Consider the following 15,453-nt stretch of genomic DNA (forward strand, 5'->3'; position numbering starts at 1 on the left):
CGCAGCACTTAGTACAGTATCTGGGACATAGTAAGCACTTAACAAATACCACCATCATTACTAATTAAAACATAGTTAATATTCCACCCGGGACGCGTGGCTCCCGCACTGAGGGCCATATCCTGCGGAAGGCCGGGGTCGCTCCAGCCAAGGTCGGGTCTGGGAGCGCGGGCACACGGCCACCGGCTGGCAAGGGGCAAAACTGGCCCACGCCACGGAGAGACGAGGCCTGGGAAATGCCAATGGCCAGTTGGCCACCGGGCCCCTGGCCACTCCCTGGGGAAATCTTGACCGACGGCCCCTGGGCCTGCAGGGTGCTTGCACGGGGAGGGGGACGTGGACGCTAGTCGAGGCCGGGCACGCACGTATCGGGTGGGTGGGAGGGAAGGGAGGCGGAGGGGCCACGGTCAGCGACACGGGGATGGCACAGAATGAAGCAAACGGTGTATGTGGGGGTACAGGCACCCCTCTAGGTCCGCCCCACCAGGCTCAGCACGTGCAGGCACCCCTCCGCCCGCTCGGCTTGGATGCGCAGCTGTGTGGACTCTGCTGTCCGGGAGAAGGTGGGCACTGGGGGCAGCGCTTGCAGGAGCCGGGAAACAGCCTGGGCTTGTGCGGCTGCCGCCGCCCGCAGCCCGTGGAGATGGGCCAGATCCTGGGCGGGGACTGCGGCCACCAGGGTGGAGAGATGCCGGCCAAGGTGTTCAGAGAAGGTAAGGGTCTCGGCCCAGAAGTTTGCTGTTCCTTTGTCAAACAGGATGCCCTCTTCTTCCTGCTGAAAGGGAGTGGTCAGGGTGGAGTCTCCTCTTTTGGCCAATCGAGGCAGTAAGGCAAGGGGAGGATGGGAAAGGCCATATGTCCCCATCCCTCCAGCCCCACAGAACTCCCAGGACACACCTGAGTGAGCTGACTGGACCCTTCTGCCCACCTCTGCCAGGTCCAGAGCTCTGCCACCTGAACCCCAGCTGCTGGCCCTTGTGCTGGGCATTACTCCACCCCTTGATTCCAGGGTGGAGAGAGGTTTATACCTCAAAGTGTGGGCAAATGTTTACGTGCTTTCCCAAGCACTTAATACAGTGCTTTACAGAGTAAGCGCTCAATAAAAATGATTGATTGATCCTGGACCAACTGCTTGGCTGCTCTGAGGTTTGCTGGCCCCAGTGGGGAAGTGACGCACGCGTGCATACACACACACACACACATACACACACACACAAATACCCCCGCCCCCCCCACCCAGTCCCACAGGGTCCAAGGGTCTGGGAGACAGTGTCCCTTCCTCCTTCCAGGTTGGGGACATGGTAGGGCACTACTGCTGTCCCCCTTCCCAGTTCCATATGGTCCTTGGTCCTCCCCGAGGACGCTAGCTGGCCCTCCAGGACCCCCAGGGCGGATAGGTACCTGCAGTGATGTCTCCGCATCCGGTCCGGTCTCGCTGTCTCCAAGCAGCCAACCCAGCAGGACGGGGACCCCAGCGGCGGCCTGGTTCCACCACAGCAGCAGCTCACACAGCAGTTCAATGGCCACATCCAGTGCCACGGCTGCGGTCAGCGAGCAAAAGGCAAGTTCTGCAAGATGGAGCGGATCTCAGCCACGGGACTCGGCCGGGAGTTCGGCGCCCCTCCCCCTGGGAAGCCGGACCGTTAGGAAATAGCCGGTCCTCACCCCCCCCCGCCCCCATCCTCCTGCCTTAAAGGCTTCCTCCTCCAGCAGGGGCCTCCCCTGACTGCCCCCCAACCCCCCGCCATTGCCATGTCAGCCCCTTGGCCCCACATCCATTTGACAGGGATCTATAGACCTAAGCAACGGAAGGCTCTTGTTTACAAGAGTTTTCCCTTGTACTCCTTAACTTTGGGCTAAAGTTTCCCCTACGAGGCTAAGTTCCCTGAGGATGGGGAAGGTATCTTACACATCTCCTGCCAGCCGGGAATACATTTTCGCTTGAGTCTCTGCTGTCCCAAATGCCCCCTTGGAATTCTGAGTCTACTTTGTGCCCCAGCCTGCCCTGCGGCAGAGAGCTTGTGGTCCAGAGTGGAAGCTGCCCTGGAGGGGCGGGGATGAGGCCTCTGCCCAGTAGCTCTGACCCCCCCGGAGGGTAGGAGAGCTAACACCCTTCTCTGTGACCCCACTGTACACCTGGTCCGCTGGGTCGGTCCCACCCCAACAGCTGCCAGATGCATCCTACATCCCTGACTCTCCCCACCTCAACCCAGCATGTACCATCCAACACCCCTGACTCCCCTCTCGATTCCTGGCTCTCCCCTAGTGACGCAGCACAGACCATCTGATGCCCCTGACTCTTACTCCCAGCAACCCAGCATGGACTGACCATCCAATACCCCTGACTCTACCTGGCTCTCTCCCAGTGACCCAGCACCCGACACTACTGACTCCCCTCTCCATCCCTGGTTCTCTGCCGGTGACCCCGCACAGACCATCCCACACCCCATCTCTGGCCCCTTGACCACAGATAGCTAAGAGCCTGGATGTTGGTAAACAGAAAGGATGCAGGGCCCAGCAGGGCCCCTTCTCTCTACTGCACTGAGCAGGAGTGGGGAGAGGGAGGAGGTGGGAGAAGGAACGGCACCGGACCTGAGGTCTTGCAGATGTGCTCCTGGGCCAGGGCCACTCTCACCACCTGGGCGGCGGCTTCCCTGACCACCTGCTCCTCGCTCTGGAGCAGCGTGAGTACACACCTCCACAGTGTGAGTGTGGCGGGGAGACCTGGGAACGGGAAACCACAGTCCTTAGAGCCGTGAGAGAGAAGCTGATGCCAGTACCACCCTGCCCCGCCCGCCCTGGCCCAGCCCCTGGCCCCGTGAGATGTCCCCCGCTGCGGGCAGCCGGGGGAGACTCACCAAGTATGAGGTTCTGGCTGGCCAGACACGAAGGGGCAGCACTCAGCAGGACGTCTGCCGCCACCAGCTTGGCCTCGGTCTGGCCGTCATCTCTGCAGCACTGGGTCACCAGCCGCACCCACCGCTCCCGGACCGAGGCCCCCATACCCGGCCTGGGCTGCGGAGAAAGGGGAGGCATTGGCCCTGCCTTGAATCGGGGCTTCCTGAGAACCGTGGGCAGCCCACGCCCTGGCCCCGGCTTCAGTGGACCAGTCACAGTGGGAGCTGGAGCCCAGAGCGGGAACAGTCAGTGCCATCCTGGTCACACGGTGCCTGAGCCCTGTGGCGGCTGCCACCCCTACACTAGGCATGGATGAGTTACCCTTACAGCCAAGCCTATTTGTGGTCTCCGACCTCCAGCTGCAAGGAGAGGAGGTTATTAGCTGGGGTCGGGAAGAGGCCGGACTGTGGGGGAAGGTCAGGGCCGCCTCACACCCCTGCCCCTAATCCCCAGCACCTCTGGCCACCGGGTGGGGCAGAGCCCACCAACAGGTGATTGTTTCAGCTTCTCCCAGGCCCTGGGGAGCAGGAACTCACAGCCTGGGCTGCCGCCACATCCTACCTCTCCGGACTCGTGCTGGACCAGGTGGAGGAAGAGTGCTGAGGCCAGCTTGAAAGCGGCAGTCTGGACGCCAACACTGCAGGAAAGGGCAGAGCAGAGGGCATCGGGGAGAGTTCCAGGAGCGGGCCCAGCTGCGGACGGCGACTCGGGGCCAGCCCGCGGACAGCGACTCGTGGTCAGCCACGGATAGAGGGTCGGGGTCAGCTACGGACAGAGGCTCGGGACCAACCTCACACAGTGACTCAGGGCTATCTGCAGACAGCGGCTTGGATCAGGGGAAGGTGGCTGGGGGGAGAGGGTGGGGATTAGCCGGGACAGGGAACCAACAAGCTTGGTTTTTTTAGATCCAGGGTTTGAAAAGTGCTGATGGGAATAATAATCGTGGTATTTGTTAAGCGCTTACTATGTACCAGGCACTGTACTAAGCACTGGGGTGGATACAAGTAAATCAGGTTGGACACAGTCCCTGTCCCATGTGGGACTCACAGTCTCAATCCCCATTTTACAGACGGGGTCACTGAGGCACAGAGAAGCGAAGTGACTTGTCCAGGATCACACAGCAGACAAGTGGCAGGGCCAGGATTAGAACCCACGACCTTCTGACTCCCACAACTGTGTAGTCTAGGGAGTGCAAGGACACCCTCCTCAGCCTGGTCCCTCTGCTTCGGTCCTCTGCTGCCCTGGTGTAAGCCCCCCACCCACCCCACCCACCCCTCCAGAGGGGGCAACTAGATGTAGCAGGGAGGCCTCACCGGTCACCAGAGGTGTCGGCAATGTCCATGGCCCAGGTCCAGAGCTGGGCTGCAGTCAGGTGGAGGGAGTGTGCAGCGACAGGAAGCCATGACTCGAGGTCCAGGCTGTGGAGGGCCTGCAGGGCCTGAGGACGAAGTGGGGGACGCCGGTCACCACGCTGAAACCCAGCGGCGGCCCTAGCCTCAGGATATCCCCAACTCCTGCCAGCCGAGGGGCAAGGAGCAGCGTTGCCCATTCAACAGCCAGCAGGCTGAGGCCCGGAGAGGTGGCAGGCCTGAGAGCCAGCTGGGCTTAGAGCCTTGGGCTCCTTGCCCTGCCCCCAACCCCAGTCCCTGCCCTGCCCTGGGCCAACTCCACTTTCCCTGGGGGAGGTGTGATGGGGGTGGCAATAGGGTACCAAGTGACTGCTCAGCCTTTCTTTTCTCAATTCTCCCACTTCAAAGCCAGAGAGCCAGACCCGCTGCCCAGCTGGCCCGGCCCGATGCTGGGCTCTGGGTGCTGGGCAGCAGCCTGAGCCAGTGAGCTAGACCCTGCCCCCATCTATCCGGAGCCTGGCAGGGGGCAGACGGGGACAGCGGAGGCCTACGTTCTGGGCCCAGTTCTGCCCCAGGCCTGCTGTATGACCTTGGGCAAGTCACTGAACCTCTCTTGGCCTCAGTTTCCTCCTCTGTGAAACGGGGAGGATGAAATGAAGACGTGGTGCCAGAGGCCACAGTGGCCACTCCCCACGGGAAGGCCTCGCTGGTCCGGGATTCCCGCACCCCACCTTGCTGAGGCACTGTGGGTGTGTCTCCTTCAGGGCCGCCCGCAGCAGCGCCTCCGCCGCCTCCACTGGCACCCGGGGCCCCTCTTGTGGCAGCAAGGCCTCCAGCCCCAGCAGGCGCAGGTCCGGCAGCTCGGACCGCAGGAGCTGGACCGTGGTGGCAGAGTCCGAGGGTGGCGGCAGGATCAGCGCCAGCCTGGCGACACTCTGCAGATACTGAGGGAGGCCCGGGATGGCTGTACCAGGGAGACCCTGGGTCACCAGCTCCGAATCTGAGACGACGGTGTCCAGGGCCTCCCGGAATCCAGCCAACTCCGAGACTGAGAAACAGAAAGGGACACGAGTGGGTACAGCCCCTCGCCGAGCAAGCCGGGCATTAGTGGGGCCCGGCCTTCCCTGTGCACTTCTCCAGCACTCTTCCCTCCCCATTGCCTGCCAGCCCCTGCTCTGGTTGGGAACGCCAGGGCGACCTCTCCCTCTACTCCGCTCAGTGCTCAGTGCAGTGCTCTCCTGGTGCTCCACCCCCCTCAATGGTAGATGGGGTTAGGAGCTGAGGGCCGACCAGGCAGGGGCGGCCTCCTAGAGGCTTTGGAGGGGGTGCGGTGGGGAACTGGTTTGGAAGACTGGGGGTGGGAAGGGAAGGGTCTAGGAGACCCCACAGGGGAGGGACGGGAGACTGGTGGTGGCCAGGCTACGGTCAGGAAGTCCACGGGGCAAGAACGAGGCTGTGGGCCCCTGGCCGCATGGTCAGAGGACAGAGAACACCCAGGGGCCACCCTCACCCTGCCCGTGGACCCCGGGGCCTTACCCAGATGGCTGCTCGGGCAGGACCGTCTAAGGCAGCTGGTTAGCAAGGTGAGGATGTCGACGAAGGTAGCTCGGGTCACCAGGCAAGGGTTGTGCCTAGAACAGAAAGGGTGGATGGTCAGGGGTCTGTCTATTGAGTGCCCCCAGGACACAGAGGTCAGAGGTCAGCCCCAGCCCTGACCTATGGTGGCCCAAGGATGTGGCCTGGGGTGGGAACCGCCACTCCGATCCTGACTCTGTCCCCACTGGTCCCGCCCCTGCAGCGAGGACATTCCTTGGGACAGTGATGTGGTCTGGCCTGGGTCTTCAGCGCTAAAGCCCCAGCTATGGGGCTTGTCTTTCTGGCAGCTGAGAGGTGCGGGGAAGCTGGGGGGGGGGGGGGCTTCTGGACCTTGGGTGACCCCCTCACCCACGGACAGCGAATGCTGCCCGGGGCCGACTCATTTTTTAGAAAACACGGCCGCGTTGCCGCTCTAAAGGAACCCGCTCCTCCCCAGTGGGGTCCCTTAGTGGCCTAAGGGGCCAGTGCTCCAGGACAGCCCCTCCAGGTCCTGTGGTGTCTGGCTCTGTGAGCCTGAGAGGGGAGACCCAGAAGTCCAGGACCACCCAGTGCTGAAGGAAATGATGGACCCCCACGGTGCACCCCAAGGGAACAGACTCCTGCAGACCCCAGAGGCCACGGCTGGGCCCTAGCGAAGGGCCGGTGGGACTCCAGAGCCCCCAACCCGGTTGTGAAGAGAAGGAGCCATGGTCTTGTGAGAGGCGTAACTGGGTTCAAGGCCAGTGGATCAGATGATGAATACTGCACCATGTTAAAACCTGGCAGGGCAGGGTCGCTGGCCAGGAAAGGGTCCTGGCTTAGGCGGCTCGGGATAGAAGGGCCGAGCCCACCCCGGTGAAAGACCTGACGCTCCCATGGACGAGACCAGGCCTACACCAAATCCCACTCCCCCAGGGCAAGGGCCCCCACTGGAGCTGGAGGGCGACAGGTTCAGAACAAACAGCAGGAACTATGTCTTCCCCAAGCGAGGTGCGAGGGGTGGGGGGGCGGGGCACGTGGAATTTGTTCCCACAGGGAGCTGTGCAGCTGGGAACTGCAGCTGGTCTGGGGGCACTGGACAGACCCATGAGCCAGTGAACTGTGCGGGGTCACTGAGGGAGAGTCAGGGCTGTTGGATGGTCCGTGCTGGGTCCCTGGAGGAGAGTCAGGGATGGAGAGGGAAGAGTCGAGGGTGTTGGATGGTCTATCCCTACTCACGAACACTCAGTACAGTGTCTGGCACGTAGTAAGTTCTTAAAAATACCATCATTATTATTGTTATTATTATTATTATTATGGGGAGGGGGTTGTCCAGATCAGGGTTGGTTCTTTAAATTTTCCATCACTGCCAGCGAGTGTGGTGGAGGGACAGACACTACACAGTTTCCAGAAACCCAAGCAAAAGCCAGAGAGCCCCACGCCCTGACCCCGCCCATGCCATGTGGCCACACCCACCTCTGGCCCAGCCACTGCTTGCCTCGGGCCCGGTCGGCGAGGTCAGGCAGCGCCCGGCGGAGGTCCGGACTGGGGCCGTGTTGGGACTCGGAGCACGAGCGCAGCAGGTGTAGGATCTGTCCCCGGACAGACGGACGGACGGAGGAAGGGGTAGACAGGCTGAAGCTGGCCATTGCCGGTTCTCCCCTCCCCTGTGCCCCCACCCAGAAATGCCTGTTTGTTCTGGAGGGCGGGGCAGCTGGCCAGAGCCGGCTTCCACAGTCTAGGCCTCCACGCCTGGCCCCCTCCACCAAGCTTCCCCTTGTGACGCCCATCTGGATTCCCCCTGAGGAAGTGGAGCAGCCTACCGACTCGCCTAGGGAATGAACTGGCTGCACGCGTCTCTCCCGCCGGGAGTGGCGGCCATCCCGACTGGCGGGTCAGTTCTGAACTGGGATCTCCCACTGGGGAGGCCGACAGCCCAGCCGGCCTTCGGCGGCACTGTGTGGGCCACCTGCTGAGTGCCAGGCTGGGGACTGTGTGCATGCCCTGTGCAGAGTGCTCTACTGGCTATTAATTGTCTGGAGAGTACTGCACTGGATGCCTGTTGTGTGGAGACTGCTGCACTGGATGCCTGCTGTGGGAGAGAGCACTGTGCTAGATGCCTATCGTGAGGAGAGTACTATACTGGATACCTAGCGTGAGGAGGCTGCTGTACTGTGATTCCTGGGTAATAGGTGCTGGACTGGGGGTCTGAACACTTCTCCTCCTCCTGCCCCGCTGCCAGGAAAGCTCCGTGGGCCGGGCTTTGGGGATCTGGCCTCGGGCCTGGGGTCTGAAGGTTGTGCTCGCTGGGGCTGAGACCAGACAAGGGAAACCACTGGCTTCCAGGGATGGGAGACGGGGTCACCGCTGGCCAGGAACCCCCTGAGGCGCCCTCTGGATGTAAGCTTATTGTGGGCAGGGAATTTGTCTGCTGTTATATTGTATTCTCCCAAACAGTTCAGTGCTGTGCACACAGTAAGCGCTCACTAAATACAACAGAATGAATGAATGACCAGGTCATCTTAGACAATTGCAGGCCCTTTCCCTAAGCACGGACTCACTGGCATGTCACACGCCTGTTCAATTCAATTTCAATTCAATTCAATCGTATTTATTGAGCGCTTACGGTGTGCACAGCACTGTACTAAATGTTTGGAAAGTACAATTTGGCAACAGAGACAATCCCTACCCAAAAATGGGCTCACAGTCTAGGCGGGGGGAGACAGGCAACAAAACAAGGCCTGTCTGCCTGTAGCTCTCCCCACGCATGGACTCAGTGACGTGCCACATGCCTGTCTGAACACAGCTGTTCCCACGCACAGACCAGCTGGCGTGACACGCACGCTTGGCTCTTACCGCGCCCAGACTCACCTGCAGGAGGACGCCGTGGATGTGGTTCTGCCGAACCGGGACGTGGGTGCGGTCCGGCAGTTCATCCAGCAGGGACCTGACGGTGGCCGGGACTTGGTCTGTCAGGACGAAGGGCACCAGGGCCCTCGCGGCCAGTTCCCGGGATCGGTAGATGGGAGACCGGCCACACCTACCGGGGGAGAAGGGCACGTGGTCAGGGACGTGTCGCCCCCATGAACAAAAGCGACACGGTAATGGCTCCATCCAGAATTCTGGGAGCAGCCAACCGAGGGCGGGTTATTTTCCCGGACGTAGCCCTCTTTTTAGGGATGACGGACTATCCCACACCTTCAACCCTCCTCCAGTAACCCAGCACGAACCACCCAACTCTCCAGACTCTCCTCAGGGACCCAGCACGGACTATCCAACACCCCGACACCTCTCCTCTCCATCCCTGACTCTCCCCCAGTGACCTAGCTGGGCCGAAGGCCAAGGGACGTCTCTGTGCACCCGGTGTGGACCCAGGGTTGTGATCCAGTGTGGTTGAAGACTGTGGGCAACGGGGGCTGGGAGTGGGCCCGAGGCCCCTCACCTGCGAATGACAGGAATGAAGGGGGCCAGGCTGAGGGTGGCAGTCGGGGTGGCGGCATTGTCCATGGGGGACGGGTAGAGGCGGCTGAGCACCAGCAGGAGCAGGAAGAGGCTGGGGTGCAGCTGCAGCTCGCCGGAGGCTCTGCGGGGGCAGGACAGAGACATTCATCTGTGGCAGGAGCTGTAGGCACGTGGTCTGGGGGTGCGGTCGCGCAGCTGGGTTCCCCTTGCGGTGGACCCAACGTAGACCCTTCCGCCAGGTCAGGACCAGGCCCCCGAGGCCCCTCTGACCAGCTCCAGCCTCCATCTGACCATTGCCGCGAGCTCCCCTCCATCCCAGGTGGAGTTGCTGGACACAGCTGGCTCTCCCAAGGCGACGTGAGCCCACTGTTGGGTAGGGACTGTCTCTATGTGTTGCCAATTTGTACTTCCCAAGCGCTTAGTACAGTGCTCTGCACATAGTAAGTGCTCAATAAATACGATTGATTGATTGATTGATTGACGTAGTGAGGGGAGCCAGCCTTCATCTCCACCCAAGCTCACCTGTCCATGGCGCTGGCTGCGGCCTGCAGCTTCTCGAGCAGGAAGGGATATAGGGCCGGGAAGCGGGAGAAGAACTCCCTGCCAGTCATCCTGCAGAGGAGAAAAGACCGTTGGCCGATGGGCCCCTAGGCCCCGGTGTTCCTGTGCTTCCTCTGGGAGGCCGAGGCAGCCTGGCAGCCCTGGGCCACCGCTCCATCTGGCAAACCGGTGGAGAGGCAGTCGAGGTCTGCTGCTCCAGGACTGAGGAGTGATGGAAACCCGGGAAGACCCGGGGCAGCACGGGGAATGGTCTGTACCCAAGGCAGTCCCAGGGTCCCAGCTGGCAGCCCACAGAGCCAGGTTCCCCAGACACAGCTACCGCTGCTGCTGCCATTCCGCCCAGAGCAGCCGGCTGGTGGTGGTGGGGCCTGTAGGGCCTGGAGCCCTAGACTGTGAGCCCACTGTTGGGTAGGGACTGTCTCTATATGTTGCCAACTTGTACTTCCCAAGCGCTTAGTACAGTGCTCTGCACACAGTAAGCGCTCAATAAATACGATTGATTGATTGGAGGGTCACATACTTATTATGGTTCTTAATAACAGTAATGATGGTACTTGTTAAGTACTTACTATGTGCCAAGCTCTGCTCTAAGCCCTGGGGTAGATACGAGTTAATCAGGTTGGTCACAGTCCCTGTCCCACAGGGGGCTCACACGCTTATCCCCAAGTTACAGATGAGGTAACTGAGACCTAGAAAAGTGAAGTGACTCGCCCAAGGTCACAAAGCAGACACATGGCAGAGCCAGGATTAGAACCCAAGTCCTTCCGACTCCCAGACCCCTCTCGATCCACTAAGCTATGCTGCTTCTAATAAGTGTGGCCGAGGCGGCTCAGTGGGTCCCACTGCCCCATTGCACAGTGTGGCTCAGTGAAAAGAGCACGGGCTTTGGAGTCAGAGGTCATGGGTTCGAATCCCGACTCCGCCACATGTCTGCTGTGTGACCCTGGGCAAGTCACAACTTCTCTGAGCCTCAGTTACCTCATCTGTAAAACGGGGATTAAGACTGTGAGCCCCACGTGGGACAACCTGATCACCTTGTATCCCCCCAGCGCTCAGAACAGTGCTTTGCAATGGTAAGTGCTTAACAAATGCCATTATTATCATTATTATTATTATTATTATTATTACACCTCGGCCTCCCACCCCTCCACCAGCCTCCCACCGGTCAGTCCCATTCCAGGCTGGGAGCAGTCCTGGAAGCCACTGAACTCTCCCTGTGGAAGCCAACCCAATCAGGCCCAGCCTCGAACTCGGTGCTGGCCGACGAACACCAGACCCTCGGTGGCCCCAGCTGTACCCGGTCCGGCCTCTGCTCCAGGACCACTTGCCAGGCAGGACACTGGGGCCCTGCTGGGGGAACCAGGGAGCCTGGAGGGGCAGGCAGGACACAGAACCCTGGAAGATGGGGCATGATGGGTGCTGCACAGAGAGCCTCCCTGAGGAACTATCTGAGGAAGAGAGACCCCAGGAGGATGGGGGGAAGGGGGTGTTGGGGGGAGGCGGAGGACCAAGGAGGGAGGGAGCCGAGGGGTGCTCGAAGCGTGTGGTGGAGAAGACAGCAGGGAAGGGCCTGCAGAGGCCGGCTGTGCTGCTCTCTCACCCTGCAGGCAGGGAAACAAAGCCTGGGCCAGGCGCTCGCCTGCCGCGATAGGAGGCACTCAAGGTGACACATGCCCGAGGCTTACAGATCCAGCCCCCCGCCATTAACCACACTTGTCCCTGGAAGGGGCCGGGCAGAGCACGGAGTGCAGAGCTCGGCCTCGTGGTCCAGAGCAGCAGAGCCCTGCACTGGCCTCCCGGCTCCCTGGCCTCCCCTGCTCTGCCTCCCCAAGACGTGTCTGTACTTCACCATCTGCTGTGCTCGGGCTGGATTCTGCAAAGGAGCCTCATCCGCGCCCCTGGCAGGGTGAGGGCCAGCGATCACGGCTGAGCAGTTCAGGGCCAAGCCGGGCAGGGCCCAGGATGCTGGGCCAGCTCTTCTGGTAAATAAAAGGGCCTCTGGGGCAGAATGCATTCGGCTGCCATATTTGCCCAGGCCTTGACCGACGGCTCGGTTATTAACTTCACAAAAACGCAGGCTGCGCTGCCCGGCAAGAATGTTTGCTTTAGCAGTTCGGACTGAGGGAAAATGAAAACTTGACTGAACTGCTGGGACACTGCCTCTCCCTAAGTATTTATTTTAGAACTGTGCACCGTAAAAGAATGTTTTCTCAAGTCGGGACACCTAAGCTATTTTGCTTACTGTTCGGGAATTTAAGTACGCTGTTGTAATTCCCCCAAAACAAACGTTCCATTTTCTAAAGACAAATTCCTCAGATGCAGCGACCCTCCTGTCCCCACTTGCTATCACAGGCTCCTCCGGAAGCCAGGAACAAGACCGGAACCCTGGAGGGCTTCTGCCTGGGGACTGTCCCAAGCCAGGCTGACGGGCTCTCTCCGTGCCACGACCCCACCATGACCTCTCCGCTGGCACAACCCCCACCCTCGCAGCGGCAGAGACGGGAGAAGGAAGCGACCCTGGGTTCTAGTGCGTTTTGGTGCTGTGGGCCCGTTTGGGAACACCCAGCTGGACCCAGCTCGTGTGACTACTACTCCCGGCTCAGCTCCAGTGCCCGATGCCCAGCATGGGCTACAGTTCACTGCAGCTGAGAGTGCTTGCTCTCCCCGTGACACAGCGAGTGACTCCCAGGGGCTGTGGTGACTGCAGGGAATCTTAGCCCAGAAGCTCACACGGCGGTAGCCGTGAGAGGGGGAAGGAGGATGGAGATGGGATAGGGGGAAGAGGGAAGGGATGGGGGAGAGAAGAGGGTTGAGAGAGATTGGAGGAGAGAAGGCAGCAAAGGTGGGAGTAAAGAGAGAGATGGGATGGGGAGAGAAATTGGACGAGAGGGCAGAGAGGAGGGAGGCGGGGGAAAGAGGGGAGGAGGGCACCACGTCTTCAACCTCTCACTTTCCAATGGCTTCTTCCCCTCAACGTTCAAAAATGGCTATATATCCCCTACCGTATTAAAAAAAAACAACCTCCCCTGACCCCACGGCTCCCTTCAGTTATCACCCCATTTCCCTCCTACCATTCCTCTCCCGACTCCTTGAATGCATTGTCTACACCAGCTGTCTCTACTTCCTCTCCTCTAATTCTCTCCTTGACCCCCTCCAATCTGGCTTCCGCTCCCTTCATTCCCCAGAAACTGCCCTCTGCAAGGTCACCAATGATCTCCTTCTTGCTAAATCCAATGGCCTCTACTCCACCCTACTCCTCGTCGACCTCTCAGCTGCTTTCGACACTGAGGACCACCCCTTCCTTCTGGAAATATTATATAACCTTGGCTTCACTGACATTGTCCTCACCTGGTTCTCCTCCTATGTCTCTGGCTGCTCCTTCTCACTCTTTTTCACAGGCTCCTCTTCTGCCTCCCACCCTCTAACTGTGGCGGTCCCTCAAGGCTCAGTTCTGGGTCCCCTTCTATTCTCCACTTACATCCTACTCTCTTTTGAGATTTTGTCTACTCCCATGGTTTCAACTACCATCTCTATGTGGATGATTCCTAAATCTACATCTCCAGCCCTGATCTTTCTCCTTCTTGGCAGTCTTGTATTTCCTCTTGTCTTCAGGACATCTCTACTCAGATGTCCTATGGAACCTCAAACTTAACATGTCCAAAACAGAACTCATCTTCCCAACCAAACCCTGTCTTCTCTTTGACTTTCCGATCACTGAAGACAGTACCACCATCTTTCCTGTCTCACAATCCCGAAACCTTGGCATTATCCTCGACTCATCTCTCTCACTCAACTCACATATTCACTCTGACACCAAATCCTGTTAGCTAAACCTTCACAACATCGCTAAAATCAGTTCTTTCCTCTCCCTCCAAACTGCTACCACGTTAATCCAACCACTTACCCTATCCTACCTTGATTACTGCATCAGGCTCCTTGCTCATCTCCCTGCCTCCTGTCTCTCCCACGCCAGCCCATATTTCACTCTGCTGCCTGGATCTTTTCTGAAAAAAACCCCCTCAGTCTGTGATTCCCCACTCCTCAAGAACCTCCAATGGCTGCCCATCCACTTCTGTATCAAACAGAAACTCCCTACAGTTGGCTTTTGGAGCACTCAAATCACCTTGCCCCATCTTATTTTTCCTCACTGATTTACTACTATAACCTAGTACACTCAATTAACTCCTCTAACACCAAGCTACTCACTGTAACTCAAACTCATCTATCTCTCCACTGACCTATTGCCCACAACCTGCCTCTGGCCTGCAACTTCCTCCCCCTTCAAATCCAACTGTCCATCACTCTCCCTACTTCAAGGCCTTATTTTAAAAAAAATTAATAGTATTTGTTAAGTGCTTACTATATGCCAGGCACTGTACTAAGTACTGGGAGGATACTAACTAATCAGGTTGGAAACTGTCCATGTCCCACATGGAGCTCATGGTATTAATCCTCATTTTACAGATGAGGTAACTAAGGCAAAGAGAAATTGAGTGACTTGCTCAAGGTCACAGAAGAGACAAGAGGTGGATTAGAACCCACGACTTCTGAGTTGGTAGACCCGTTCCTTGCCCACAAGGAACTTACGCTCCAGAGGGGGGAGAGAGACATTAATATAAATAAATAATTTATAGATAAGTGCTGTGGGGCTGAGTGTAGGGCGAATACCAAATGCCCTAAGGGGACAGACCCAAGTGAACAGACGAGTTCATAGGGAGAAGGAGCAGGGGAAAAGAGGGCTTAACTGGGGAAGGCCTCTTGGGGAGCTGTGACCCGAGCTTTAGCACAGTGCTCTGCACACAGTAAACACTAAACACATACAATTGATTGACTAATTGATCATTCCACCCACATAGTCTGTCACCAACTCCTATTGGTTCTACCTTCACAACATTGCTAAAATCCACCCTTACTGCTACAATCCGCCCTTTCCTAGCCATCCAAACAGCTACAAAGCTGGTCCAGGCACTGATCATATGCTGCCTCAACTACTGCATCAGCCTCCTTGATGATCTCCCTGCTCAATAAATACAACTGAATGAATGAATGAATGCCTCCAGTCAATCAATCAATCAACCAGTTGTATGCATCGAGCCCTTAATATCGTGCAGAGTACTGTAGGGAGGCCAGGCCTCAGGCCGGGTAGCCTGATGGTAGTGACCAGACGCACCGATTTTTCTTGGAATGTTCATCCTTCCCTCTTTTCACTCCAAAGATTCTCGTCATCAGGGAGCCGAAGAGCAGCGTGGACGAATTCCTGACCTGGGCAGAAGTGAGCAGGAGCCCGGGTGAGGCCTCGCAGGCTTAGAATGTCAATCCCTCCTGGCCAATCTGCAGCTCAAGGAGACCACGGCTTTTGGCAGGGAGGAGACAGACCCCTGGAAGTCCCTTTGCTCCATCTGCTGCCCGGGGCTTCTCGCCTGAGTGCCTGGCCCAGCGCTCTGCACATGGCAGGGGCTTGGGCAGCACCACTGGTGGCCCGACTGGAGGTGGCACCCAGACACAAAGGCTTCTGGGACACTCGGCAGTAGGAACGGCCCCTTCTCTCCCCACCCTCCTTCGTTTTGGTCACTCTCTGAACAGATGGAGCCAGAATCCAGTGTTCCCAAACCCAGCATTGGGGCCAGGA

At 58.8% G+C, this 15,453-nt stretch overlaps 1 protein-coding gene across 1 annotated transcript in view; it reads right to left on the minus strand.

The window, feature by feature from the left end:
• Positions 1–15,453, minus strand: part of THADA (THADA armadillo repeat containing) — a 32,837-nt gene continuing 17,384 nt past the window's right edge. The window contains exons 20-32 of the mRNA XM_038751528.1: positions 14,995–15,086; positions 9,786–9,875; positions 9,244–9,384; positions 8,673–8,841; positions 7,278–7,393; positions 5,784–5,878; positions 4,979–5,295; positions 4,212–4,336; positions 3,460–3,535; positions 2,859–3,015; positions 2,593–2,724; positions 1,402–1,568; positions 1–775 (exon numbers count right to left, since the gene is read on the minus strand). Of these exons, the coding sequence (XP_038607456.1) occupies positions 470–775; positions 1,402–1,568; positions 2,593–2,724; positions 2,859–3,015; positions 3,460–3,535; positions 4,212–4,336; positions 4,979–5,295; positions 5,784–5,878; positions 7,278–7,393; positions 8,673–8,841; positions 9,244–9,384; positions 9,786–9,875; positions 14,995–15,086 (1,983 nt within the window). The 3' untranslated portion in view covers positions 1–469. The remainder of the gene's footprint in view (positions 776–1,401; positions 1,569–2,592; positions 2,725–2,858; positions 3,016–3,459; positions 3,536–4,211; positions 4,337–4,978; positions 5,296–5,783; positions 5,879–7,277; positions 7,394–8,672; positions 8,842–9,243; positions 9,385–9,785; positions 9,876–14,994; positions 15,087–15,453) is intronic.

This window comes from Tachyglossus aculeatus, chromosome 9 (assembly GCF_015852505.1).
Source record: "Tachyglossus aculeatus isolate mTacAcu1 chromosome 9, mTacAcu1.pri, whole genome shotgun sequence".
Lineage (NCBI taxonomy): Eukaryota > Metazoa > Chordata > Mammalia > Monotremata > Tachyglossidae > Tachyglossus > Tachyglossus aculeatus.